This window comes from Benincasa hispida, chromosome 9 (genome assembly GCF_009727055.1).
Source record: "Benincasa hispida cultivar B227 chromosome 9, ASM972705v1, whole genome shotgun sequence".
In the NCBI taxonomy this organism is placed as follows: Eukaryota; Viridiplantae; Streptophyta; class Magnoliopsida; order Cucurbitales; family Cucurbitaceae; genus Benincasa; species Benincasa hispida.
In genome coordinates, this window is record NC_052357.1 from 13,681,809 (window position 1) to 13,709,310 (window position 27,502).

The following is a 27,502-nucleotide window of genomic DNA, read 5'->3' on the forward strand; positions in this document are numbered from 1 at the left end:
TTATTACAAATGAGTTGGTTTTTAGTGGTGCTTGGTTTGGACTTTGGAGTTCGATGCAATTACCTTACACTAAAGTACGGAACTTTTGTACCTAACAATCCCAAAAGCCCACTATGTGAATTCTTTTCCTTTTCTTTTCAAGTTTAAAATAAGAGTGTTCAACTCCACTTGGATTTTTAAATTTCTTAATGCAATGCACATCAAAACATTAGTTTATCCTACAATTATTTAATCATATAAGTTCTGATATTTATCAAATAGAAGATTTTAAATTAAAATGCATGTGCTAATTATTTTATGTTTCTGTCGATCAGATCATCTCATTAAAAAATTGAAGAAGATGGCTAATATGAGTTGTTTGAAAATGTTTGCATTTTAGGTATTATGTTGTACTTTAAGTCCTGTTTAGTAACCATTTTATTTTTTGTTTTTTTATTTTTGAAAATTAAATCTATTTCATTCACATTTCTTACAATGATGTACATCTTTCTTTAAGTACAATAGTTGAATTCTTAGCCAAATTCTAAATTTCAAAAACAACTTTTTGAAAGCAATTTTTTTATTTTTCAAAATTGGACTTGGTTTTTTAAACCATTGGTGAAAGGTAGATAACAAAGAAAAAAATTTAGAGATGAAAGTAGTATTCATAGGTTTAATTTTAAAAAACAAAAAACAAAAAACAAAATAGTTACCAAATATAACTTTTTTTTTTTTAAGAAATAGAAATGTTTAAATATTGTTTCTATTTTTTGTTTCCTATTTCTCTAAAATATTTTGAAAATTATGTGAAAATTGTGGAAATTACAAGATCAAAAATAAGTTTGATGTATTGTTTCTCATTAATTTCTCTTACAAGTTTGTTGTTTCTTGTTCATGTTTTAAACTTTTCTCAAACATAAATTAAAAATAAAAACAAAATAAAGATTAAATAAAAAATTTAATATTTTATTTCAAAACCTGAATTGTATGTAGAAAGACTTAAATCCTTTTAAATATGGGATAGAGAATCGAACATATAATCAAAGTAGACTATCATATCTATTTAATCTTTAGACTATGTACCATTTGCCAAACCAACCCAATTAAACTAAAATTCATAAAATGAGCACACCGCTTTAGCATAAAAAATATATTAATTTATTGCATTGGTTTTTCTAAAATAAAAAATGAATTATGTGTCAAACAATTATAATTAATGAAACATGAACACCATTGGAGGCATGGTTCTAGTGAAAAGGCACACGCAAAAAGCTTCGATAATCTTTTCTCGTTTTTTTTTAAAGGGCTTTCTCCCAAGCATGGGGAAAAAAGATGAGAATTAAGTATTTTTCCCAAAGGAAATTACAAAAGTTGATTAATTAATTAAATTAAAAGGAGCACATAAGAAAAAATATAAAAGATTGGTAGTGGAATTATCATGTCCAAAATCTGTTCTTTGGGTGCTTAATTGAAAATTATAAAATTTGCTGCTTTATGTATTTGAATCATTTTTCTAATTTTAAAAAAGAAGAAGAAGATCAACTAAGTTTTACATTTACTCATTCAACTTTGAGATGTGAACAAGTTGGATCCTAAATAAAAATTTAGAACCAACCAAGTTTTACATTTGTTCAACAAGCATAAGGAGAAAGGTTTAGTTTTTGTTAGTTTATAATAATTGAAATATGCTCAAAGGAGAAGACATGTCATCCAATATTGATAGTTCTATCCTCTACACTATTGTAACAAAATAATAATAATAACATAATGTGCATCAAGCCTAATGAAAGATTTCGATTACTAGTAGATTTTTCAGTGTGATTACACAAGGGTGTATCATACATTTGTCTGAATACAAAGAAAGAAGAAAAAGAAGGTGTCTAATATGAAATAACATGAAGCTTGAACTAAAATTCAAAAAGTAAAGTCAAGCAAATTGAAGTCTAAAATGGACAATGTTACACCAAGTTTAGCTTCAAATGCATTGGCTTAGAATACATTGATTAGGTTTTTCAACTAAGTGAGAGATTAATCTAGTGTTAAGCAAAGGACTACTTATCATACTATTGTGAAAGGTTAATAGAGGTGTTAATTGTCCTTAACAAGTGATACTAGAGTCATGTACCTGACTCAACAGTATTTGTAGAATCCTCAGGTGGAAACAAAAAGAAGTTGTGAGCCTCAGAAAATATGGTCATGGTGGAGATTCGTGTTTGTGTTTGGAGAAGAGGAGTTGGTCTGGATAAGAGCTAACCCAATAGATGACTGTTTCAAGGAGAGTCAATGGCAATTTATTTGAGACGAAAATTATTGAGAATACGACTAAGCCAACATTGGCTAAGGATCATGGGTATAAGCGAGACAATATCTCCATTGATATATAAGACCTTCAGGTGGAAAAAAAAACAAAAATAAAAACAAACAAAACAAACTGTCATGAGAGCATATGTTCAAAGTAGACAATATCATCATATCATAATTAATATGTGTAGAGGAGTCAATTGCCCTTAACAGGAACATGCCCAAATGTAGTTATGTGGATGAAACTATTTAGATGAAAAACAAATTATTTGCAAGTCTTCAATCTAGCTCCCTCCCTGGAAATAGTTTAATAACAAAAGACTAAAAGTTGAATATCTCTCCAGCTGAATGAATCACAGTCCTCTGTACAATTCTAACACACCTAATTATGATCATTCATTTTTCTTTGTTGGGAAAACTTGCAAAACAGATTTCATTTTTGAAATATTAAGGAAGACAGTAATGAAGATTGGAGTGAATTATGAAAAAGTCTTCCAATATACTTATAGCTAAATTATCATTTTAGCCTCAATTTTTTCTCTTTCTCACTAATCCAATGTTATGTTATACCCACTTAACTCATAAAAAGTGGGTCACAGGAACAAAGAGGTGTATCTATATATATATATATATATAACAGACGTGGGGTATTGGAAATCCTATGTAGAACGCACTAATCAAAAGCATACAAATTGATATTAAATAAAAACTAGGACGCTACCTACTAATTGAAGTCACTTCATTCTTTTATGCACACTTGTTTCTAGAGAGAGAGAGATTTATGCTCAAAAATTTCCCCAGCCTCATCTTTATAAGATTAAAGGTATTATGGTACCATATATGTTAGATAAAATACAAAATAGACCCATAGAAAATGAATCACATAAAAAAAAATGCATGAATGTAATGTGCATTATACTTTAGTCTAAGCTTTTCCTCGATTGTAAATGGTGACATATCCACCATAGTCAAAGAAACCATTTAATTCACAATGACGATTGAATAGCTCCCATTATCAAAAGCCATTTCTCTCTTTAAAGGTGGTATAAAAGGAGGGCAAGCTGTTTGTTTTAGTGTACGAAACAAAGGGAAGTTGGTAAGGAAGAAGAGCTTTGCTAAGTCAGAGGACTCGAAACAAAGGTCATTATTTATATACATATAAGTTACTTCATTTATACTCTATGTATGATTATGATAGTTAGCCTCTCTTATATCACTATTTCATCCATCTTTAATACTGAAACCCCCGTGTGGTAACCATTTAATTTTCAGTTTTTAGTTTTTGAAATCTTTAAGCCTATAAAGATTCCTTCCTCCTCTAAATTTCTTGTTTTTTTATCTACTTTTTACCAATGTTGTCAAAAACTCATCCAAATTTTGAAAACTAAAGAAAATAGTTTGTAAAAACTTGTTTTTATTTTTAAAATTTGACCAAGAATTGAACTTTTGTACTTAAGAAAGATGCAAATCATTGTAATGATTGAGAGAAAATATGCTTAAGTTTCAAAAACCAAAAACGAAATGGTTACTGAATTGGGCCCTCAACTCTCCTTTTTCTTTACATAATACCTTCCCATGTATATAGGCAGGTATGAAATGGCATGCTGAGTTCTTAGTAGCTTGCCTTTTGTGTAATATATGATGTTTTTATGTGTTATTGTGATGATGTTGCATTGTTTTTTTTTTGTGAGAATAATTGAATTTTTGGATCTTCTTTTGAGAGAAATAAAAAATTGGGTAATGTGTGATCATTTTGGAGTGTATTGTGAGTGCTGGATATATAGAGTTTTGTCTGTTGAGTTTGAGATTCTTTGCAATCTTTTTCTAAAAGAATTTGCTGTTTATTTTGTTATCACATACTAATGTCATTAACTACAGCCACACAACAATAACAACAACAATAATTATATGGTCGGTAAAACAGGTTCTTTAAAAAATAATTATCTCAAATCAAACCATGAAAGAGAATACGAATCAATAACGCATTTATAATTCTTTTGACATATGAAAATTCTAAAATTTCTCATCTTCCTTACCAAATCCACCTGCTGCTAGACCAATCTCTTAAATAAGTTATAAAAAAAAACAAAAAAAAAAACCTCACAATAAAATAAGAATTTGCATTGGGTTTCTTCAAAGCAGGGTTTTGGTCACATTTAACTTTACTTAGAAAATCTAAGATCTGAGAGTTATTTGGTGTAGGAAATATATGAAGCATTCAGGCTTATCCCTATATAATAATCTCTTTTGTAATATAATGTATGTTTTCTTTCATTCTTCTTCGATTCTCCTAAATGAACAAACTGACAGAAGATGCATAAAGAGTTGAAAATATGCTCACCAAGGCCATGCCCATGCAAATCTTTATGGAATTTAATTAATAAAAAAGAACTACGGATTTCTAGGGTCCCATTTTTTTCCTATGAAGTCTCTTTAATCAAGGAGCAAAACTCCATATATTTTGAGGTTATCTGGGGAAGATTTCTGACAATTATTATCATTTAATTACTAGCTAGCTAGCTAGGAAGGTTCCACCACAACAGTCCATCGTGGAAACACCTTTTCTTTCTGTTTCTTCATTGCATTGTTGTAAACAATGTTGTTAAACTGTCATTAGCTAGAAAAGGTAGATGTGGGGAAGGTTTGATATGCATGGAATGAACAAATTTTTTAATATTTTCATGTAAAATTCTAGCGTCAGATTCACATTCCTTCTAACGTACTTCTTAACTAAAAGAATCAATGTATGTATACATCTAGGAATGGGTTCTTCATCACCTATTGTCCATGTTCAACTTCCGAAAAATCGGTGTGTATGCGTGTATCATTTTAAAGTGTTGATATAACATTAAATTTTCTTTCACCTATCAACCTAAGTTTTTGGGTTTATCGATAATTTGACATAGTATTAGAGCAAAAAGTCCTGTGTCTAAACCCTTCTACAAATTTTCAAACCCACAAGTGAGAGAGTGTTGAAATGTTGGTCTGATATTAAATTTACCTTCACTCATCAGTTTGAGCTTTTGAGTTAGTAGGTGATTTAAAACCATGAGATAGTTCACTTATATAAGCTCTCCCTAGTAGCTTCTATATTTCTTTTTGTCAAACGCACAGATCTCAGCATTAGTGGTCCTCGGCAACAAACCAACATTTTACTCTCTCTCTCTCTCTATAAATGTGTGTGTGTTTCTATAAATCTAGTTTACGTGAAATACTATAACTGCAAGTCTCTTCATTCTTTTGGATGATAAGAAAGGTTTTATGCATGGTGTGTCAACTTCCAAATCTTTCAGTTTCACTGCCATTTTCAGATTTTTCTGTTGTTCCCTTCCACATTCAAAACTTTTAGCTTTTTAGAATATTTGTGTACTTGAATAGAATAAAATGTCCTTGCTTAGTCTTTCTGATCTTGTATTCTGGGTTTGGAATTCAACATCGTAGACCACTTCAGTACTACAACACTGGCAGATCAGAACCAGAACCAAAATCTTAGTCCGACCACACAAGGGGGAATCAAGTTGAAGATGCCTGTTAATGTTTTCTTCAAAGACGCAAGGTTTGTTATGATCCAATCAATTCTCTTCTTTAAATACCTGATGTTGATGTTCAATTTAACTTGAGAACCACATCATGATTTTTCCAATCGTAACGTATAATTCAGTCCTTTTTTCTATCTCTGAACCGCAAAAGAATTTTGTATCTCAAAGTCTCACATTAGCTAGTATGTTTTAAATGTTTATACATGTAGACGTGTTTTCAAGTTTGATGCAATTGGTCGAGAGATACTGGGAATTGCACTGCCTGCTGCTCTAGCTGTTGCAGCTGATCCTATAGCTTCCCTTATAGACACTGCTTTTGTTGGCCATATCGGACCTGTGGAACTTGCTGCAGTTGGAGTATCCATTGCTATATTCAATCAAGCCTCAAGGATTACCATATTCCCACTTGTCAGCATTACGACTTCTTTCGTCGCTGAGGAAGATACAATTGGCAAGGCTGCCAACAAAGCAGCAAAAGTTGACACACAGAAGTGCTTGGCTGATGATAATTCAGTGAAAGTTTCTGTGCCTGAAGATCGTGATCAACTTGAAAACGATGAAAAACTTGCAGCGAAACAAGATCATGTCAACTTGAATCATGAGCCAACAAGGAGTAATATCACCATAGAAAAAGGAGGAAAAGAAAACAAACAAAGCTCTTCAACGAAAATGGGAACAAAGGAACCGGTTCCAGATAATGGTGCTCTTCAAGATCCGGAAAAAGGTAAAACCAAAACTTGATGGTTATATTTAGGAGTTTTTAATAATTTCTGATTTCCTTTCCATTTTTTAGGAGTTTTTAATAATTTCTGATTTCCTTTCCATTTTTTTCTTTCTTTTCCCAGATTTGAGTACAAATGTACTTAAGTCTACCTCTGCCAAGTCCAAAAGGAAAGAGAAGAAGCAAATTGCATCAGCATCCACAGCTCTGATATTTGGGACAATTTTGGGTCTAATGCAAGCCATATTCCTTGTGTTTGGAGCCAAATCTTTGCTGAATCTAATGGGAGTAAAAGATGTGAGTGCTCCCTATAACTTAAGATGTAGTCCAGTTTTAGATCAAATGTCTTCCTCTAATAGTTTGGGACTTCAACAAACAGAATTCACCCATGTTTGCCCCTGCTCACAAGTACTTAACATTAAGATCACTTGGTGCTCCTGCTGTTCTTCTGTCATTGGCCATGCAAGGGATCTTTAGAGGCTTCAAGGATACAAGGACTCCTCTTTACATTATTGGTAGGCCTTGTGTGTCCCTTTTCCTCTATGGTTGAACCTAATATATCAACTTCCTTTGGCTACAACTATTTGTTTATATGGCTCTATGTAGTGGCCGGATATACTGTAAACATCATACTGGACCCCATTTTCATCTTTGTGTGCCGATGGGGTGTCAAAGGTGCAGCTGCTGCTCATGTTCTCTCTCAGTAAGTTTTTATTTCTATGCACTATCATATTGCTAGAACTTTACAACATTGCTCCAAAATGACATAAAACTTGTCTTGATATTCCAAGAAAGCTTCTCTAAGACTTGATTCAATCCTTTCAGGTACTTTATTGTGATCATTCTCTTCTGGAGACTGATGCAGAAAGTCAATCTCATGCCTCCAAGTCTTAAAGATTTGCAATTTGGTCGATTTCTTAAAAATGGTATGAAGAAATTGTTTCCAAACAGTTCTCAACTCGATATTCCAATACTAAGTAAACTATGAGATCATCATTCTTTTATCTCTTATTGAACTTTGAATGACTGGGAGCAGGAGGTCTGTTGCTGGCAAGAGTTGTAGCAGTGACCTTCTGTGTGACTCTAGCAGCATCACTAGCTGCAAGGTTAGGCCCAACACCTATGGCTGCATTCCAGACTTGCTTGCAAGTGTGGATGACATCCTCTTTATTGTCTGATGGTTTAGCAGTAGCTGGACAGGTGAAGAAACAAAAACCTATTTCTACATCTACTTCATAACTTCCTTTCTAAGTGACCATTTATAGATGTATGGGGGAAAAAAAGGTCTCATAGTTATCTCTTTCCATTGTATATGATTATTTTTCTTGCTCTTTTAGGCGATTCTAGCCAGTGCATTTGCAGAGAAAGACTACGAAAAGACAACAGCAACAGCTACCAGGGTATTGCAGGTAAGAAATGAATTAAAAACTCACAAATTGGAGGGAATTTTCTTACTACCTCAAAGATAACATGGAACCAAGGTTGCAGAGATCTTTGAGCAACCACCATGCACTTGCATGCAAAATCTGCATCATCTAAAACCAAAATAGATGGATTACTTCATATAGCCACGATCCTTTAAAAACATTTCATTCTCCCTTGTCACGGAAAACAAAAACTAGGTTCCTCCAATGAACCTGAATACATTTTCTTGGACAGATGAGTTTTATTCTGGGTGTTGGACTCGCTATTGTCGTCGGAATCGGAATGTTCTTCGGAGCAGGAATCTTTTCAAGAGACATTCATGTGCAGAACCTCATACATTTAGGAATTCCGGTAAAGCAAAAAAACAAACAAACAAACAAACGTACCTCGGTTTCTTCCTTCTAATGCCATTGATGAACTCATCTAATTCTCCTCTTTCTTTGGAAATTCATCAGTTCATTGCAGCTACACAGCCAATAAACTCATTGGCGTTTGTTTTCGACGGAGTGAACTTTGGAGCTTCTGATTTTGCTTATTCCGCATACTCATTGGCAAGTTCTACAGGATCATCCTCCACCTGTTTGAGAAAATTCTTCAACGAAATTACATTACTCACTCTGCTAATCATGTTCTTCAGGTTTTGGTGGCGATTGCGAGCGTTATATCTCTGTTTCTTCTCTCCAAAAGCAAGGGCTTCATTGGGATTTGGATTGCTTTGACAATCTATATGTTTCTGCGTACTTTTGTTGGCGTCTGGAGGTATTTTTTTAATTGATGATTTAAATTCCTCCATGGTATTAAATTTCTTTCGGGACATACTATTAAATTTTATTACAAAATGCCAAGTAGGAGTGATAGTTTTGTTTAGGCCAACTAAGAATCAAATCAAACCAATCAATTTTACAAAGAAACAATTCATATCAATATCCAATAAATAACAAAATTATTAAATTGATTTTATTTAAATCAGTTTATTATTGGTTAGATTCTCGGTTTTTAGCATTTTCTTTTTTCTTCTAATTTTTATTTTTATTAGAACTTTAATTTGAATTTCTCCCTTTTGTTAATATAAAATTAAAATTTGGTCTATTTCTTTTTTTCATAAATTGAAATTTGACATTTTTGTTTTTTTCTCATAACATTTTTCTAAATAAAAAATGTACACTCCATAACAATTGATCTTATAGTTTATTTGTAAGGATATATATATATTATTGGATCGGTTCGATTTTGATTGGTTTTTTCTAATAAAAAATCGATTTTGATTGGGTTTTCTAATAAAAAAACTGATTCGAACCCATGCTTTTTGGTTTTCTCCAAATACAAACCAAGATGTCCAATTATATACTAAAAAACCAAACCAAAGTATTAGACTGGTTTAGATTGGTTTGGATTTTCTATCTTTCAATTTTTTGTTGCACTCCTATGCCAAAATAAGCTTAGTTCAGTGATATTGATGTGTGCTTTGATCCAAAAAATCAGAGATTTAATTTTCCACCTGTGTAATTTTGTTGTAACTTTCAAACATCCTAAATTTTAATTTTTTTTTGCTTATTGTTGATTTTTCTTTTTATTTATTAATATTTTTACTATAAATTTTGAAAACATCCGAATATAAATATTAATATTAAATAAACTTCAACATATCAGGACAAAAAATATATTTTGACATGTGATTTTAAACTTGTAATCCCACTAAAAAAAGGGGAAAAATTAGTCCTTGTTATTTTAAAAAAAAAAATATTTTCCTTATATTGTAACATCTTTCAATTTAGTTCCCGACTTAATATTAAAATTGATAGCTAATAAATGTTGTAATATACCTGGTGAACTAACAAATTTTTAAATTTAAATAGAAACAATGACATTTAAGAGAAACAAATTTCAATCTATTCTATGAATTTCTTAGAAATTGGTAGAACTTTAGAGGTTTTTTTTCTTTTTAGATGACATTTTTTCCCCTAAATTTTCACATATCATTAGCTAATTTTAATATTCACCTGAAATAATATAGATATAAACACTAGAGACTAAAATATGTATTTAACCTAATGGTAATAATATTAATTCAAAATATAATTTGTGGAATATAACTACAAACTATTAGACATGAAATCAAATATTCACAAATTTATTAAATATTTTTAAACTATTCTAATTTATTAGATACAAAATTAAAAATTATAATAACATATTAGAAAATTTTACTCTACTAAACTTGTAAGTCAACAAACTATATAGTTATTATTATTACCATTATTATTATTATTATTATTTAGGAAAATTTTATGGTAACAAAAAATTGTTATGTTATAATAATAATAATTTATAAAAATGCAGGATGGGCACAGGGACAGGACCTTGGCGTTACCTGAGGACCCAAAGGCTACCTTAAAGCAGACTCCATTGATTTTTCAGCTTCAAAATCAAACTCACTCTTATAAAAATTCCCACTCTATCACTTTATATTTTATACTTAAAATGGAGTTACTTTTTGTTAGTTTCTTCTATTTTGTATAATTATCATGGTTGGACTTGCAAACTATATATGTTGTTTTCTTCTTTTTGGTTTGATATTAATAAATTTACTCATACTAGCCTACTTGTTGTTGTTATTGTTATTGTTATAGTTCAACTAATATGTAGAATTAAGAGATTCAAACATTTAACCGATGATATATGACTAAACTAATCGAATTTATTCAAATTGATTGTTATTTCTCCGCTATTTAAATAGTGGTTAAGTTTTTAAGGTTAATAATCTTCCCAACTAAATAGTATTTCATTTCTTCACGAAATGTGTTTGATAATATATTTATAAACAATAGAACTAATTGTAGTTACCTAGTAATTATTATGCTGAATATAAACTATTGTTAATTATGTACTTGTTTATGTTTAAAAAAGTGTGTAATTATGATTTTAATAATACATTATATAATACATTAAAAATGTGACAAAAATAATATGAAATACAACAACTCTAATAGTCGGGTTGCGTGGGACTGTCTTCGAGTGAGTTGGTTGGAGTTTTTCAAACGATGCTGCTTGAAATCCTTCAGAATGTAAAGAAGATATTGGTTGGGTGCTCCAGGATCATAGGAGGATGCTCATCGCAGCTAGTGGAAGGACTCTTAAGGGTTTTTTTTATGTGTTGTATACAGAAGTTAGCGGAACTGCAGACAAGCTTCGGATTGTGATTCCATGGGTGTAGCTTTCGTTGGTAGTGGAATCAGGTTGTCGTATAGATACTAATTGGGAAGTAAGAAGTGCTTACTCCAATCAAATGGGTGGTAAAGGATATTATGTCTATGGAGGTGTGTGTCATGAAACTTATTACCACATTGAATAAAACAAAGAAGATCACTCTTTCTGATTTATACTCATAAATACAATGAGCTATGTTCTTTATATACAGAGCAAAACAGAATGGAAGAGAAAGGGAATGGGCTTAACAGAGCCCAACTTCCTTATTAACAAACTAACATAAAGTATAACGGAAAAATAACATAAATGTTGTTTTTATTTCTTAATACTCCCCCTCAAGTTGGAAGATGAACATCGATGACACCTAACTTGACTAAGATATCTTATAGAACGGAGTGTGATGACGCCTTTGTGAACATGTCAGCTAGCTGAAGACTAGAACAAATTGGAAGCACCTTGAGAAAGCCATCAACAATCTTATCTCGAACGAAGTGACAATCTACTTCAATATGCTTTGTTCTCTCATGGAAGGTTGGATTTGAAGCAATTGAAATGGCACCTTGATTATCACAAAAAACAGTGGATGGAAGTAAATGTTGAATGTTCAAGTCTATTAGCAGCTGGGAAATCCACATCAGTTCACTAGTCACAGAGGCTAAGGCTCTATATTCGGCTTCAGCAGAGGATCTCGATATAGTTGGCTATTTTTTGGATTTCCATGAGATCAAAGAGTCTCCCACGAAGATATAAAAACCAGAGACAAACCATCTTGTATCTAAATACGCTCCCCAATCAGCATCAACAAAGGCTTGAAGGTGAAAAGTAGTGATCGGTTTAATCAGAATTCCTTGTCCTGATGGTCGTTTTAGATATTTCAGTAAGTGATGAACAGAATTCATGTGAGGTGTAGTGGGACTTTGTAGGAACTGACTTAATCTATGCACAGCAAATGAGATGTCTAGATGAGAGATTTGTAAATATAAAAGGCGTCCAATTAATCTTCGATAACAAGTAATGTCATCATCAGACAATTTTGTTCCTTTATCCTTTGAAAGCTTGAGATTCAAATCCATAGGTAATAAGGCAGGTTTAGCATCAAAAAACCTTGTGTCTTCAAGGATTTGAAGACATTATTTTCTTTAAGACAACAGCATACCTTGGTTAGAACGAGATAGTTCTAAACCTAAGAAGTATTTCACTTGCCCCAAGTCCTTCAATAAGAAGTGCATCTTAAGTATGTTTTTTACAATGGCAATTTCATCAGATGAGGGACCTGTGATGATAATATCATCAACATATACCAATAGTACAATAAAGGTATCACCACTTCCTCTAGTAAAGAGAGAATGATCTGATTTTGACTATCTAAATCCATGTGATGATAAAGCACTTGAAATTTTAATGAACCATTATCATGAAGCCTGTTTAAGTCCATAAATGGATTTATTTAATCGGCAAACAAGGTTCTCCCCCTCTTTTGGTACTTCAGAGGTCTTGTATCCCAAAGGTAAAGTCATGTAGACTTTTTCAAATAGATCTCCATTTAAGAACGCATTGTTGATATCCATTTGTGCCAAGGGCCAATTATATGAGGTGGTTAAAGCAAGGACTATTTTCACTGGTAACAATTTTAGCTAATAGTGAAAATGTATCAAAGAAATCAATACCTTCTTGCTGGTTATATTCTTTGGCCACAAGTCTGGCTTTGTAACGATCAACTGTCTCATTAGGAGAGTACTTCTCACGATATACTCATTTGCTACCCACTGTGTGATATCCTTTTGGTAGAGACATAATTGTCCAAGTTTTGTTCCTTTCCATAGTATCAATTTCACTGTCCATAGCATCTCTACATTCCTTGAATTTGACTGCTTGATGATAGAAAGTAGGTTCATAGACTGTGGCTACATTCAACAAATATGCTTTGTGAGCTGATTAGTAAATATTATAGGAAAGATATTTACCAAAAAAAAGAATGGAGATGTGGAGTAAGTAGGTGTATTGGTTATAATGTTGCAATGGAAGTCCTTCAAATAGGAAGGTGGATTTTGTTGCCTTTTAGATCGTCTTGGAGTTGGTTCATTAGGAGAAGCAACTTCTGTTACATTAGGTACTGAAGTAGCAACCTTTGGTTCTATCAACTTATCAGTATGCATATAATCAGATATATCGGTAGATATACTATCATTAGGATTCAGTGGAGTTATATTCAAGTTAGTGGTACTTGTATTTGTCATAGGTATATCCATTAGAATCGAAGAAGGAAGTACAAATTGATCTAAGAAATCAGTAGATATGTGAGAAGGATTGTCAGTGGTGCTGTGAAAGGGAAACAAATCTTCAAAGAATAGGATATCTCGAGAGATAAAGAAACTCTTCTTAACAATGTCATATAATCTGTATCCTTTTACACCAACTGGATATCCCATAAAGACACATGGATGAGCTCTTGGATCAAATTTAGATCTCTTAACTGATAAGGTTGAAGCATATGTCAAGCAACCAAAGACCTTTAACAAAAAGTAGTTAGCATCTTTTCCATTCAACACAGAAAAAGGAGTTTTGTGAGATAATAATGGAATAGGAATTTTTTTTTATCGAGTGGGTTATAGTGAGAATACACTCTCCCCAGAAAATAATAGGAACTTTGGACTGAAACATAAAAACTCGTGCTACATTCAAGAGATGTTGATGCTTCCATTCAACAACTGAATTTTGTTGAGGTGTGTAAGGACAAGAAAACTGATGAATTGTTCCAGTTGTGGCAAAAAAATCCTTAAAGTTGAGTTCAAGTACATTGTCGGATCGAAAGATTTTAATGGTTTTAAAGAACTGTGTTTCAACAAGTTTAAAGAAACGAGGAATAATATGTAAAACATCATTCTTGTGCTTCAAAAGATAAATCCATGTATAACGAGATTCATCTTCAACTAAGGTCACAGAGTAAGAAAATCCAGCATGTGTGGGGTTTTGAAAAGGTCCCCATATGTCACAATGAATAAGAACAAAAATTACATCAACAACTTTTTTCAATGCAGGAAATGAAAATCTAGGTTGTTTTGCTAACAGAGAAACATGACAATGATCATGACTTGATATAGGATCAAAGAATGACAAGATATTTGATAACTCCTTCATTCTGGCAGTTGAAGGGTGTCCCAAACGTTGATGCCATATATAGGTAGATGCTTTACAAGGCATAACATGCTGCATATTACCTTTATCTCTATCAGTGAGTGTTGATAACAAGTAAAGGCCATAGATCAACCATCCCAATCATTTTCAAGTTTAACTTGTCCTGAATTGAACAATAATCTTTAGAAAAATGAATGGAATAACACTGATCTTTAAGTAAGGCACTGACAGACAACAAATTATATGCAAATTCTGGAACAAAAAGGACATTGTGAGGCAAAAAAATCCTTCTGTAAAATGATATCACCAATGAATTCAACCATGAATCTAGTTTGGTTAGGCAAGACAACTGATATGTTATGGGAAACTCTCATATTTACAAATAGTGATCGATTATGGGATATATGACTTGAAGCTTTTGAGTCTAAAACCCAAAGAATACTATTACTATGTGTAGTTGTAAATGGAGAATGGCATGTACCTGCTACATGAGTTGTTTTAGTTTTGATGATCTCTTCATTCTGTGAAATGGAAAGATGAGACTGCAGCATAGTCATCAATTGTGAATACTGATTATTAGTGAGGCTTGCAAAGAATGTCGACTGATTAGATTTTTCTGCAGTGTTGTTTTTCTTTGATGTTGCTATAGTGGAGGAAGATGAGTTTAAGATAGCATCTTTCTGATGAATGGAATAGTTGTATAATCTATGGCTTGGTGGATATCCATGAAGTTTGTAGCATTTATCCACAATGTGTCCTTTTATTCCACAGTAGGAACATATCAAACGTTGTCCATATTTCCTTTTAAATTTAGCAGATTCACTTCTTTTGATTCCATCAATATTTGCCATTAAAGTGATAGATTCAACTGATGAAGAATTCTGACAAATCGATCTTTGTCTTTCTTCTTGAATTATCAGTGAAAAAACTTTGTTGATAGCCGACAAAGAATCAATTAAGAGGATTTGAGCTCGAATTTGATTGTATGATTTATTCAGTCCCATAAGAAATATCATGACAAATTCGACATTAAGAAATTCAAGCATCTTCTTCAAGCCTCCACAATGGTATTCATCAACAGGGCGATATTCAACAAGATTTTGCCATATTGTAGCAATTTTAGCATAATATGTCAGATGAATTACCTTGTATCGTTGTTACAAGATCTTGCCTCAACTGATATACGTGAGGGCCATTGGACTAAAGATATCTTTCCTTCAATTCATCCCAGATTTCTTTCACATTTCCAGTATATACGAGGCTTGCAACAATTTCTTTTGATACTGAATTGATGATCCATGACATAATGACATCATTGTTACATTGCCAAGCAAACATAGACTTCCTTCCATTGATGGTTTCTGAATTGTTCCAATGATAAACCCTAATTTGTTCTTACCAGAAAATGTCAGACGCATTGCTTTACTCCATGATGAGTAGTTGCTTGATCCAGCAAGTGGTTGAGATACAAGATTAGCAGTCGGAACAATCGAATGATGTAGGAGATATGGATTTAATTACACTTCTAGATCAGTGTTCATAAGAGGTGGAATCCTCGAGTTTATAGGTGTTAAATCTTCTCCTGTAGTCATGGTGAGGATGAGTTCACGGACGAGGATGATCTGAAAGTGTATCAAGAGATGATGAATCGAAAGAGTAAATCAATGTGGAAAAAAATCGTTTTGATACCATATTACCACATTGAATAAAACAAATAAGATCACTCTTTATTGACTGATTTGTACTCATAAATACAAGTGAGCTCATTTCTTTATACACAGAACAAAACAGAATGGAAGAGAAAGGGAATGGACTTAACAAAGCCCAACTTCCTTATTAACAAACTAACATAATGTATAACAAAAAAAGAACAGAAATGTTGTTTTTATTTCTTAATAAAATTTAATTTAGACACATTCGGCATTCACAAAATTCGATGGCAAATGGATCGACTCAATGGGCAACCAAAGGTTCTTATTCTTTTTTTGGTAAGATAATTTTTCCATCTGGTTGTGTTGTTTGGTTCAGACAAATATGACCTCATTGGTTTTATAATTGTCAAATACTTTATTCTTCTTTAAAAGAAAAACAAAAAATAAAAATAATTGAGTTTATACCATGAAATAGCGTTTTTATTAACATTTTAATCCTTTTTTATTATAATTCTAGATTTGAAAATTTTAAATTCAAAATCTAAAAACACGAAAAGGGCTTCAAAAGTTGCAGTGTTTGTATCACAAAATCTACAAGTAATTTTTAAAAATAGAATCCAAATTATCTACTAAACGCATCTGAATTACCTATCAAACAAACTCGAAATGTCTAATCTCGAAAGAAAAAAAAAACAAAAAACAAAAAACAAAAAACTTGAAAATCACGTACAAAAAGCTACAACCTAAAAATGATCATCTATGGTGATCTTTTTCTTTACATTAGCACTTTTAAAGCCATTGCATCTATTAGTGAATTGCATAAGACACAATAGGATCAATACAACACCTATTTTCATCCAACCTCATGTATCCTTATAGACATGTATACCTTAAATATATAGAGCAAGTTTCCCAAAAGTTCTCTCAGCAGCATGTATGGTCAAACTAGTCTAGCAGTTGATTCCACACTCCTCGACGTCGGGCCCTATGACTGTTGTAGTGAACGGATCGATCCTCACCCATAACAACGAGAAGATGGAAGCAAGCAGAATCGACCACACGACGACAATGGTGGGTGTTCTATTTTGACGACCCATCAAACCTTTCAAGAATGGATAGAGATGAATGATCACCCAGAAAGCGAAAAAGAGCTTGCCAAACAGTGGTCCCCATGATTGGTATCCGCTGTTGATTGCATAAGATATTCCTGCTACGACTCCGACCAAGTTTACGATGAGGAGTGTAGTTGGTGGGATGAGAAGAGTCGTCCATTTGAACATGTAAAGCTCAGCATAGTCCCCGTCTTCGTCAGACGCCTTGGATGTGACCGTAAAGTTGGTATCGATACCAGCAAGAACCTTGAGCAGACCTTGGAAAACAGCAAACAAGTGAGCTGAAACACCTCCAATGACCCAAAATTGTTCGTTTCTCCACCACTCATCGATCCCAACCCCACTCCATCTCATCTCGAGAATGCCCGTTGCAAAGATGGAGAGAAAGAGGGCTATAAACCATATACTTGCAATGTTACTTATCTGCAAACATATTGAACCAAATTACATGACATAGCCAAGCCATTGTGAACCAATATAAAGAGACATATAATTCTGTTTTTTCAGTTATATACTGCACCTGAGGAATAATGAACTTGTTTGTCAGCAGACACACGGCTGGCAAGGTACAATACATGAGAAGAGGAACTGCAGTTATCGGATAGATTGTAGTGTTCACATATGCAAACCTTTCGAGCCATTTGAGCCTTCCACCGTAGCCATACCAGATAGGACAATGCCTACTCAGAAGAATCTCCACCGAACCGAGGGCCCATCGAAGCACTTGGTTTAATCGATCTGAAAGATTAATAGGCGCAGACCCTTTAAAAGCAGGACGGTCTGGCATACAATAAATCGACCGCCAACCACGGGCATGCATCTTGAATCCTGTAAGAATATCTTCAGTGACAGAGCCATAAATCCATCCAATCTGCAAAGAAAAGGACCAATAGAATGTCCTTAAGCACCATGGCAGGCAAAATCCACATGAAACGTGCTCACTTCTTTATGAATCCATCTCTAACATTTCATGTTCATGTGCAAGTTTAGGAAACACTTTTTTTTTTCAAATAAGAAACTGAGCTTCATTCTAGATCAATTCAGTAGGGTTGTTTTAATGTGAACCAAGGAATGCCTCCAAAGTAGACTAACCTCGGATCCCCAGTCCGTCTTATCTTCATATCCACAGCTGATAACATGAATAGCCTCCTTCAGAAGAGACTCAGGCGTTGCGGATTGAGGAACTCCACCATTTTCCATAAGGGTTGAGGCAACAAAAACAGAAGATTGGCCAAACCTTTGCTCCAGGGTCATTTGAGACATTAGCAAGGACTTCTCATCATCAAATCCAGCACCTATACATAAGATTTTTTGTCGGTTTGTCAATCCAATAATCAAATAGTTTTCAAACAAAAGCAATTATTGCAAAAGGACCAAAGTAATCAAAGAGGAACAATACACAAAGGATCACTTAAAATCAAGGGTGTACCTTCGACCACTTCTTCAATGTCGTCAAGATTAAAAATTGGCACTGTTGGATCCATATGCTTGCTTGATTTCTTCTTGTCTGGACTTTTTTTACTTGATTTTGAATTCTTCTTTCGAGATCTGCCACACAGAGAATACAGAAATCCTGATTTCCTATTCTTTGGTTTGAGAGGAGGTTCATAACCATACAGTGCAGTTCTGTTGAAGACACATCCAGTACCCACATAAACTGGACCTTGAAGCCCATCCAAACCTCGTAAATTTATCTGAGATAATGAAAACAAGGGAAGTATTAGAACCCAAATGGGCTATACTTTAATTAAGAGACAGAACATAATAATATGAGGGTTAATAAACTTACATCAAAGAACACAGTATTACGGTTGGCATATCGATCGTTCTTATCGATACCATCGAATCTTTGAGGAAATTGAACATAACAGACGTATTTGCCAAGGTTTGGATCCATCATAAAACACATTGCTTCCCTCAATGCCTTGCTGTTGTTGATGTAGTGATCACAGTCAAGATTCAACAAGAATGGGCCATTGGTAAGAACAGCAGACACTCGAACCTGCAGCCATATTTTGAACATGACTCTACTGCAATTTAACCCCCATTAATGGACAAAAAGATGTCTTGTAGCTATTTAATACTTACAAGAGCATTCATTGCACCGGCTTTCTTATGATGTTGGAATCCTGGACGTTTTTCACGAGATACATAGACTAAACGAGGCAACTCATTACCATCGGAATCCAGTCCACCGTTTTGGCCTAGGAAAACCTGCATGTAAACGAGACACAAGTTTGTACTCAAAATGGCACGCATCTTATGCACATGACCGTTTGTAAGTTGAGCTTTGTAATAATCAAATGACAATATGTTTGCATTAGGAAAATGATCCTTTTATAGGTAAGATAAACCTACAAGTATTGATAATAACTGACGAAAATAGATTACCTGGATCATTCCTGGATGGTCTCTAGTATTATTTCCGGGCCACGGAGTTCCATCTTGCATGACCCATCCTTCTTCTGGAACCTTCTGTGCCTTTGATACCAAAACATTGATGCGGACCTTAAATTCCTCGTATTCTCTCTGCAATAAAGTGGGGACCGATAAAATTGCTTTCTTTTATAGGACTTTGCCACTATATTACTTTTTGGGGTTGTTTTTGGTATTTTAGATAGTACCTTCATTGCTCTACGATCTTTAACAAATGATGGGTCGACTTTATCCTTCAAGTAATCAATTTTCTGAGCGAAGTACCATTCTGGAGCCCGAGGCTCGATGCTGTATTTCTTGCAGAAAGGCACCCATGACCTTGCAAACTCTGATGTTTCAGATAATGCTTCAAATGTCAACATGGCAGCTCCATCATCAGAAACATAGCATGAGACCTTGTCAACCGGGTAGTCAACTGCAAGAATAGATAGTACAGTGTTGGCTGTGACAAGTGGAGGTTCCTTCAGTGGGTCAACAGTACTCACAAAAATGTCAACAGCAGCAAGCTGTGATGGTTCCCCTTCCCTATCATATCTATGAAGCATACAAAATTCATTATATTCAAAAAAAATTTAGACAAAGAAAATAGATTGCTCAGGCATTAGTTTATTATGAAAATGATTGCTAGGGTTAAGATATTGAATCCGAATAAAGTAGAAAACAACTTTTCCAACCTTAATGCAAGCCGATCAAGATATGTCTCACGGTTTACAGGAAGCCACTTCGGAAACTGATCTAATATCCAGGATATTGCAAACCAAATCTCACATATAACAGATATCAGCCAGAGAGCATATGCATTGCGTACAGGATTCGTGATTCGGTAGTGCAAGAAAAAACAAAGAATTACAAGTCGCAGAACAATCACCATTCTATAAGGGTTTATCCTAGATGATGGAATAGAAACCTTTCGCGAGAGAGGCTGGCGAGCTTCATCATTTCTGTAAACAAACAAAGTTGACATGAAAAGTTTACCTTATATGTTACAATAAAAAGTATGAACTTTTTGTATAATATATTGCTCATTTCTGACATGCTAGTCAATGTTTGCAGTTATGTCTTAAGTCATTTTCAAATCAAAAGGACTTAAAAACACCAATCTTCCTTTTTCCTCATAAAATAAAGAACATGACCTTCCAAAATTTAATATTATGCAACATTAAATAATGTCGGGAGTGATAATGCAACTTCAAATAACCCCTTCCATAAGTAATGATCTTTAGGGAAGTTTGGACTATTTCAACACTAGCCCAGACATCAAAGGTTCTAATTATTTAGGCCTCATTTGATAACCATTTTATTTTTTGTATTCTATTCTAGAAAATTGTGCTTGTTTCCACACACAAAGAAAGGATAAATTTTTTTTAAAATTACTTTTTTTTAGTTTTCAAAATTTAGGTTGATTTTTTAAAATGTGTTTAAAGAATAGGTGATAAAAGCTAAGAGTAACGATAGTAAGCTTAATTTTCAAAAATTAAAAAACCAAAAACAAAATGGTGATCAAATCAATCCTAAGTTTTTCATTTAAAAAATATCTCCAAATATCTCAAGCTTTTACCATTAGGGCCACCCCTGGGCTTCATGCAAGTCTAACATTCTAGCTTTCCCAAATGCTACGATTAGACTCCAAGGAACAAAAGTCACAAAGAAATAATTTTGGGAAAAAACAAGCTTACAGTAAGGAGTCATCAACAAGCACATCTGTACAGGCATCAATATCTCCACCTCCCCTTTCAGATGCAGCATGGGCTATGCTCATTGGTCCAGCATTCTTCTCCTGTTTCATCTTCCAGCCATCAACTCTTTCTTTCCACGCTACATTGCCTAGCCCCGACGAATTATACTCTTTTGTAGGGTCCACGCCTCGCACATTAGCTATATCATAGTCACAACCAAGAGTTTCTCATATACAATAAGTATGACCAATAACATTATAGATGTTAAGTTGCAAAAGCGAAAAATTTACGTGATTGGTTAATATCAGCTGCATAAGGAAGAGAATATATCGGCTTCCCACGAGGATGTCCAGGAGACGCCATCAAATGATGCTCAGGTGATGCAGCTGAAAGTTCTCCAGAAACCTAAAGGTGTATAAAATTCAAATATAAATAAATAAATAACTCTGCTTGCTTTTGTAAAAAGAACAAAGAGGATCTGACATAAGTTATTAAACTACCTCCTGCCCATTGGTGAGCAAGGGAATGTGATTTAAAGAAACTTCTTTGTCGTAATTCGGAGGCGGGAGATCTTGTGTTTGTCCATATGACATCTGCCAGCTCATCATTCGCTCCGCAATCTTCTGCTTCTGTTTTTGATTTTCAGAAATGTAATTTAAATCAATCGCATCATCATCATCCTCAAGTTCAGCAGCCACTTCATCACCAAGAACAGCAGAACTTCCTGTACAAAAGAAAGTGAAAAAAATGTATTGTAGAAAAACATCTTATGTTCGTAAAGAAAATCGCATTGTAGGTGGTAAAGAATTTTCAAAGAAATCACGTACTATCCAATATTTTATCATAAAAGGGAACTCAAATTCATAGCTCCACAAGCCAACAGCCTAGAAAGTTAGAAGCATGTCATTCATGTTTTTCAACGTAATGGACTTAATATGATGTGAAGAACAATAAGTAGGGGAAAATAGACAATTTTGTAAATCTCATATGTTGCAAAAAACCGACAATATTACACGAAGAAACAACAAACCTTTGTGCCTCTTGTATCTGCTTTTGCATTGAGGACAAGACTGATTCCCATCTTTTCTCTCGTACTCATAGCATGGTCTGCAAACAGGAAATGTGCAAACATCACAGGCAACAAATGGTTCGCCCTCTACGGTCTTCCCGACATGGTCTCCACATATTTGACAGGCATTGGGGCCCATGTTCTTTATAACCTTAGCCTGAGTTTAAATGAGCATCAAAAAACACGGGGTTTATTAAACTGATATCTACGATCTTCAACCATGAAATGAGAGAGTAAAACAAAATAACCGATCATCAAATTAACTATTTGGTTAAGAAACAAAGGTTTTTTTTATGCTACAAACTGAGTTTGAAGAAATACTTGACACAAAGAAAACTATTCTCTCCTCTTTTCCATGTTTTTCCCACCAACCAAACAAGTTTATAAAACTCACCGCAGATTCTCCAGGTTCCATGGCAGCTAGCTGCCTTTCTTAAACACTTCGATCCTGTCAAGAATCCCCAATAAGAGAAGAAGAATCAGTGTAAATCAACAACATTCTGAAACTCCAAAACTAAAAGAAGTTCAGATTCAGCAAACTAAAAACACCGGCAAAATTAGTCAACAAGCCCCATAAAACGACCAACCCCACATCCTCAAACGATCAAAAATCAAACCCCATTTGAGAGAGAGAGAACAGAGTCACTACAGAGCAAAAACAGAGATAATCACTTACCTCTAAACGATTCCAAGCAAAAGCAATATCGAATCACGAACATAAAACGAAGAATCGAATATAGAAACAGACATTAAACCCAAAAGGCGAGCAGCAACGGTGGGAGTATACAGAATCTCTCTTTTCTCTCTGTTTCAAGAGTCAATAAAAAGCAGTGGTCTTACAGCTGGCTGTAAACAAGCACACAATGTAGACAGAGAGAAAACTGCTAATACGAAAAAGGACAGAACAAGAGGAATCGAGACGCCCCCCGTCAACCGGCGAACTGGGTCGGTGGCGAATCTCCTCCGCCGTGAGCGGCGGGCTGGTGGTGAGAGAAACGGAGAAGTTAACAGGTCACGCGCGGCGCAGCTCAATCATTTGCTCTGTTGCGGGGAGATGGGTTTATTTGAATTTGAAAGGGTCGCTCTGAAATCCAATCATTCTTTGATAATTAATTAAGAAAAATGAAAATTTGAATAGGGAAATGGAATTAAAAAGAATGAAAAGAACAAATCAATGTCTTTTAAGGATGTGGGGTCGGATTGTCTGATTTTTTTATGGAACCAAAAACCAGCTGTTCAGAAGTGACAGTAGATAAGAGAGTCAATCGCCTTTGGGAAAGTAATAAACCCAAAACCACACGTTATAGATTTAAAAATAATTAGCTAATTTAATTTATAAAATGTCAAAACACTTTAATTAATTTTAACATAATAGATTAAATCTATTTAACAGAGCGAAAAATATCACCTATATTTAAATATTAAACTATTTACGTAAATAACAAAAAGAAACCAATAAAAACGAATAGTTGTTTATCAAAAAAATATTAAATTTTATTTTTATGTAAATAGTTTCCTCATTTTTCTATCTTTTAAAATTTCCCTTGAATCTTTTATTTAGGATCTTCATATCCTTATTTTTTGTATCAATCCATATTTAATGCATGCATAGTTTTAAATTTTTGTAGACATGTCGATTATCGATATTTCTACATTTCATGGATTGAACATCAACGTAAGAGGTGAATCGATATTTCAATTATATTGTAAACAAAATTTATGAAACATAAAAAAACAAGTAAGAAAATGTCACAAATGTAAACATTATATAGATAATAGGCATGTTAACTTATTTAAAAATCATAAAATATTTATTTATTAATTTAAATTAATTTTTATGGATTTTTTATTTTTATAAGTTTTCCAAAAATATTCATTGAAATCAACATTTTATTGATATTTCCACCAAAATCTTCGTAAAAGTGGGACCTCGATATTTTTGTTAGGGATGTTCAAATAACCCAGCAATCAAACAACCCGGACCACCCAACCCAAAATGTAAAGGTTGGGTTGGGTTGGTAAACTTTTTTCTATTTTCACTGAGTTGAGTTGGATTGTGGGTGTAAAAAAAACTGGGTTGACCTAATTCAATCCGATATTTTATATATAATAAAATATATATATTTCTATTTGTTTAAAGCTGATTACTTTGATTTGTTAATATGTTACTTTTAAAAGTTGTTTGATATTTAAATGTTGAAACAAATTCATACGATATTATGTATTACATTTTGAATTCTACGAGTTTTAAATTAAAAATAAAAAAATAAGTTATAATCTTGACAATGGTCAACTCAATCCTATAATTTAAGGTTGGGTTTAGAACTTATTTGGGCCATTTTGTTGCCAAACCTTTTGTTGGTCAAAAATCCTTCAACCCAAATCCATGTATAGTTTTTTTTTTTTTTTTTTTTTTTTTTTTTTTTAGATATTGGCATTTTAAACCTTGTTATACACATTTATTTTTAATTTTTTTCTATGAGGGGTGTTTGGGACAAATAGTTGGTTATTATAGTTAGGTTATAATAATTTATGTTTGAGATGTAGATTATTTTAGTTTGGGTTATAATAGTATGTGTTTGAGATGTAAACTATTTTAGTTTAAAAAATAAATAGTAAACACTGTAGTAAATAATAAAAAAATAATGAATGTAAAATAATAAAAATTGTAGTAAATTATGATTTTAAAATAGTGTTGACGGTAGTTAATAGGGGAATGCAAAATAGTATTTACTATAGCAAGATAGTATTCTCATTTTATATTTGTCTTTTAGTTCATTTTTCAAGAATGGAAATTAAATCTAAATTATTTGAAAGTCTAATAATAATAAGGTATGTTTGGAGCAAGGACTGTCTTAAGAACGAAAATTAAACATAAAACGAGAATGCATGAAATTTATTTTCGTCGATGAAGAGGTAACATTATTGTCTTCGAAAGTATTTTTTTTTTCTTTACTGCTTTATACTGCCTTTATAGCTGATTACTAGATTTATTTTCAAGCATACAAAATATTCATATGATTTTAAATTTTAAAATGTGATTCATTGTTACATATGAATAACTCTATTTTCAACAAAAAGAGAAAATCATATTATCTCTGCTGTAAATCAATACATTTTTTTCAAACAAAATAAATCAATACACTATTTTCAAACAAAAATAAACATTTGTGTTATTTTAAAAATTTAGATCATCTATTACTGACCAGTAAATTAATTTTCAAGTATAAAAAATATTCATGGGATATATTGTTGTTAATTTTTTTTTATCCATTTTTCATTAATAGTTTTGAATAAAATCATATAAACCATTTTAGATTATTTTCCATGTGCTTTCTATTTGACTGCTAAAGTAAAATTATTTATTATTCTTATTTTTATTTACGTACACATTCAATCACATAAGTCTTTTATATTTTAATATGTATTTTCAGTATAGAAATCAAGTTTAAAATACTTTTAACCACTTGCCATGCATATGTCTTTTAACTAAGTATATGTATATCTATATGAAGTTAAAGAAAAAATAAATAAACAAAACATGAATCCTATTATTCACTACAACTAAGGGCTCTTTTGAAATGAGGTCCTAATTTATTTTAATTAAAGAAAAATAATAATTAAATTAAACTAAATATATTGAAGAGTTATCATATAGTTATATAACCACTAAATTTTTTATTTCAATGGTTAGTTTCACATGAAATTTTTAAATATTAAAAAAATGTCTAAATGCATAGACTTCACGGCTGAAGTTTATAAAGTAAAGTTCTTTAACATTGAATCAAACAAACAATGAGTTGATAATTTAAAATTTCAATCCATTTAAGTTGGTACTCCAAACACGAGTTTCTTTTTTATCTTTTCACTCGGTTTCTCCCCTATTTCCAATACTCAACTTTCATATTTAGTTCATAAATGTCTTATTAAAAGAAAAGTTACAATAACACTTTTCATGTAAAACATTTAAATGAGCATTTGGGACAAGAAGTTATTTGCTATAGTCATAAATTATTATAGTTGGGTTATAATAGTTTGTGTGTTGGGCTATAAAGTGTTTTAGTTTGAGTATAAAATAGTGAATATTATAGCAAAGAATAAAAATATTATAAACTTAAAATAGTAAAAACTGTAGCAACTAGTAAATACTGTAACATATGGGGATTAGGGACTACAAAATAGTATTTACTGTAGTAATAAATGATTATTGTAATCTTAAGATAGTCGGGGCCCCTAAAAACCTTTTGCACAAAAAAAAAAAAATTGTTAAATGATATACAATTAAATTTATATTCACCTACTAACTTAAGTTTTTTCGTTAATTAGTGATTTAAGATAATATCTGGTATAGGAAGGTCATGCATTCAAATCCTTGCATTGTTGCTTCCTCCCCATTTAATATTGATTTTCACTTATTAGGTATTCTTTATATTTGGACTCCAATATGACCATACTATTCCAATTCATCTCCTCATTCTAAGCCACATATTGCATAAAATTTTAACAAATTTCTACTCTTTTTATTGAAATATTTACCAAACGTTACCGATAATAGTATGATAATTGATAGAATGAGGGTGCTTTTTTAATTATTATTATTATTTTTTTAGTTTGGGCTATTATTGGTTTATGCATCCATATATTTTGGTTATATAATAAAGGGGAAACAATATATACTTCTAAACGTTTGGATGGTATCAATTAAGTCAAAAAATAACAATTGTATTGATTCACGAATATTTTTATTAATGTATAATTTCGACATGTATATAGAAACATTAAATATGCTTGTATCAATGAGAAACATAGAAATCAAATTAATAGTAGTGGTTTTCAATTAATTTGAGTGATATTTTATCGTTTCGTCTTCGTTTTGTTTCTTTAGAAAGAATTACATAATAATTTTTATTTACTGATTTAATAGAATTTTGAAAGGAATAATTTTATTTAGATAGTTCTAAGAGTTTATCTCAAATGAAATAAAATTAAAAGAGGGTTATAATTCACTATTAAAAGTTTAGAGTTTAAATTTATATGAACAATGACTGCATCTAATCTATGCGCTCCACTTTTTTTATTATACATAAATTTTTTTAAAAAAATAAAAGTTACCACGTGACAATTTTTCGTTGTACCTAACTTTTATCCAATTAATATAATCATTGGTCTGAAATTTTAATGGTAAGTATAAATATGATTTTTTTTTCAATGATAAAAAATTTCTTTAAAAGGAAAAAAAAAAGTTTGACA

At 32.4% G+C, this 27,502-nt stretch overlaps 3 protein-coding genes and 1 long non-coding RNA gene across 4 annotated transcripts; 1 reads left to right on the forward strand and 3 right to left on the reverse strand.

Annotated features, from left to right (window-relative positions):
- Positions 1-2,261: 2,261 nt before the first annotated feature.
- LOC120086643 lies at positions 2,262-8,563 on the reverse strand. The gene is made up of 3 exons (XR_005484280.1): positions 8,352-8,563; positions 7,999-8,075; positions 2,262-2,366 (listed from the first exon to the last, which is right to left on the reverse strand). It is a non-coding gene; the product is annotated as an uncharacterized LOC120086643 (long non-coding RNA).
- Positions 2,363-10,548, forward strand: LOC120086642 (protein DETOXIFICATION 43). The gene is made up of 13 exons (XM_039043379.1): positions 2,363-3,420; positions 5,722-5,836; positions 6,029-6,543; positions 6,665-6,837; positions 6,920-7,055; positions 7,147-7,243; positions 7,366-7,466; positions 7,577-7,740; positions 7,878-7,949; positions 8,200-8,316; positions 8,421-8,516; positions 8,603-8,724; positions 10,306-10,548. The coding sequence occupies exons 2-13, from the start codon at positions 5,805-5,807 to the stop codon at positions 10,358-10,360; spliced, it is 1,680 nt and encodes a 559-aa protein (XP_038899307.1). The 5' UTR covers positions 2,363-3,420; positions 5,722-5,804; the 3' UTR covers positions 10,361-10,548.
- Positions 10,549-14,092: 3,544 nt separating this feature from the next.
- Positions 14,093-16,453, reverse strand: LOC120085123. The gene is made up of 2 exons (XM_039040986.1): positions 14,789-16,453; positions 14,093-14,470 (listed from the first exon to the last, which is right to left on the reverse strand). The coding sequence occupies exons 1-2, from the start codon at positions 15,351-15,353 to the stop codon at positions 14,436-14,438; spliced, it is 600 nt and encodes a 199-aa protein (XP_038896914.1). The 5' UTR covers positions 15,354-16,453; the 3' UTR covers positions 14,093-14,435.
- A 233-nt stretch (positions 16,454-16,686) lies between these two features.
- On the reverse strand, positions 16,687-23,365 carry LOC120085122 (cellulose synthase A catalytic subunit 3 [UDP-forming]-like). Its single transcript, XM_039040985.1, has 15 exons — positions 22,929-23,365; positions 22,647-22,700; positions 22,214-22,409; positions 21,684-21,907; positions 21,474-21,588; positions 21,184-21,382; positions 20,182-20,448; positions 19,696-20,041; positions 19,463-19,600; positions 19,160-19,285; positions 18,861-19,073; positions 18,501-18,765; positions 18,164-18,366; positions 17,592-17,942; positions 16,687-17,494 (listed from the first exon to the last, which is right to left on the reverse strand). The coding sequence occupies exons 2-15, from the start codon at positions 22,665-22,667 to the stop codon at positions 16,910-16,912; spliced, it is 3,249 nt and encodes a 1,082-aa protein (XP_038896913.1). The 5' UTR covers positions 22,668-22,700; positions 22,929-23,365; the 3' UTR covers positions 16,687-16,909.
- Between the last annotated feature and the right edge of the window lie 4,137 nt (positions 23,366-27,502).

Bases quoted from the DNA above. Each gene is read 5' to 3' on its own strand.
- LOC120086642 (XM_039043379.1), top strand. From the start codon at position 5,805: ATGCCTGTTAATGTTTTCTTCAAAGACGCAAG. The intron at 6,838-6,919 runs GTGAGTGCTCCC...TTCAACAAACAG, and splicing joins ATCTAATGGGAGTAAAAGAT to AATTCACCCATGTTTGCCCC. The intron at 7,467-7,576 runs GTATGAAGAAAT...GACTGGGAGCAG, and splicing joins TGGTCGATTTCTTAAAAATG to GAGGTCTGTTGCTGGCAAGA.
- LOC120085123 (XM_039040986.1), bottom strand. From the start codon at position 15,353: ATGCTTGAATTTCTTAATGTCGAATTTGTCATGATATTTCTTATGGGA. The intron at 14,471-14,788 runs GTACATGCCATT...TGTTCAATTCAG, and splicing joins TAAAACAACTCATGTAGCAG to GACAAGTTAAACTTGAAAAT.
- LOC120085122 (XM_039040985.1), bottom strand. From the start codon at position 22,667: ATGGAACCTGGAGAATCTGCG. The intron at 19,601-19,695 runs GTACTATCTAAA...ACTTTATTGCAG, and splicing joins AAGATCGTAGAGCAATGAAG to AGAGAATACGAGGAATTTAA. The intron at 19,286-19,462 runs GTAATCTATTTT...GTTTACATGCAG, and splicing joins ACCATCCAGGAATGATCCAG to GTTTTCCTAGGCCAAAACGG.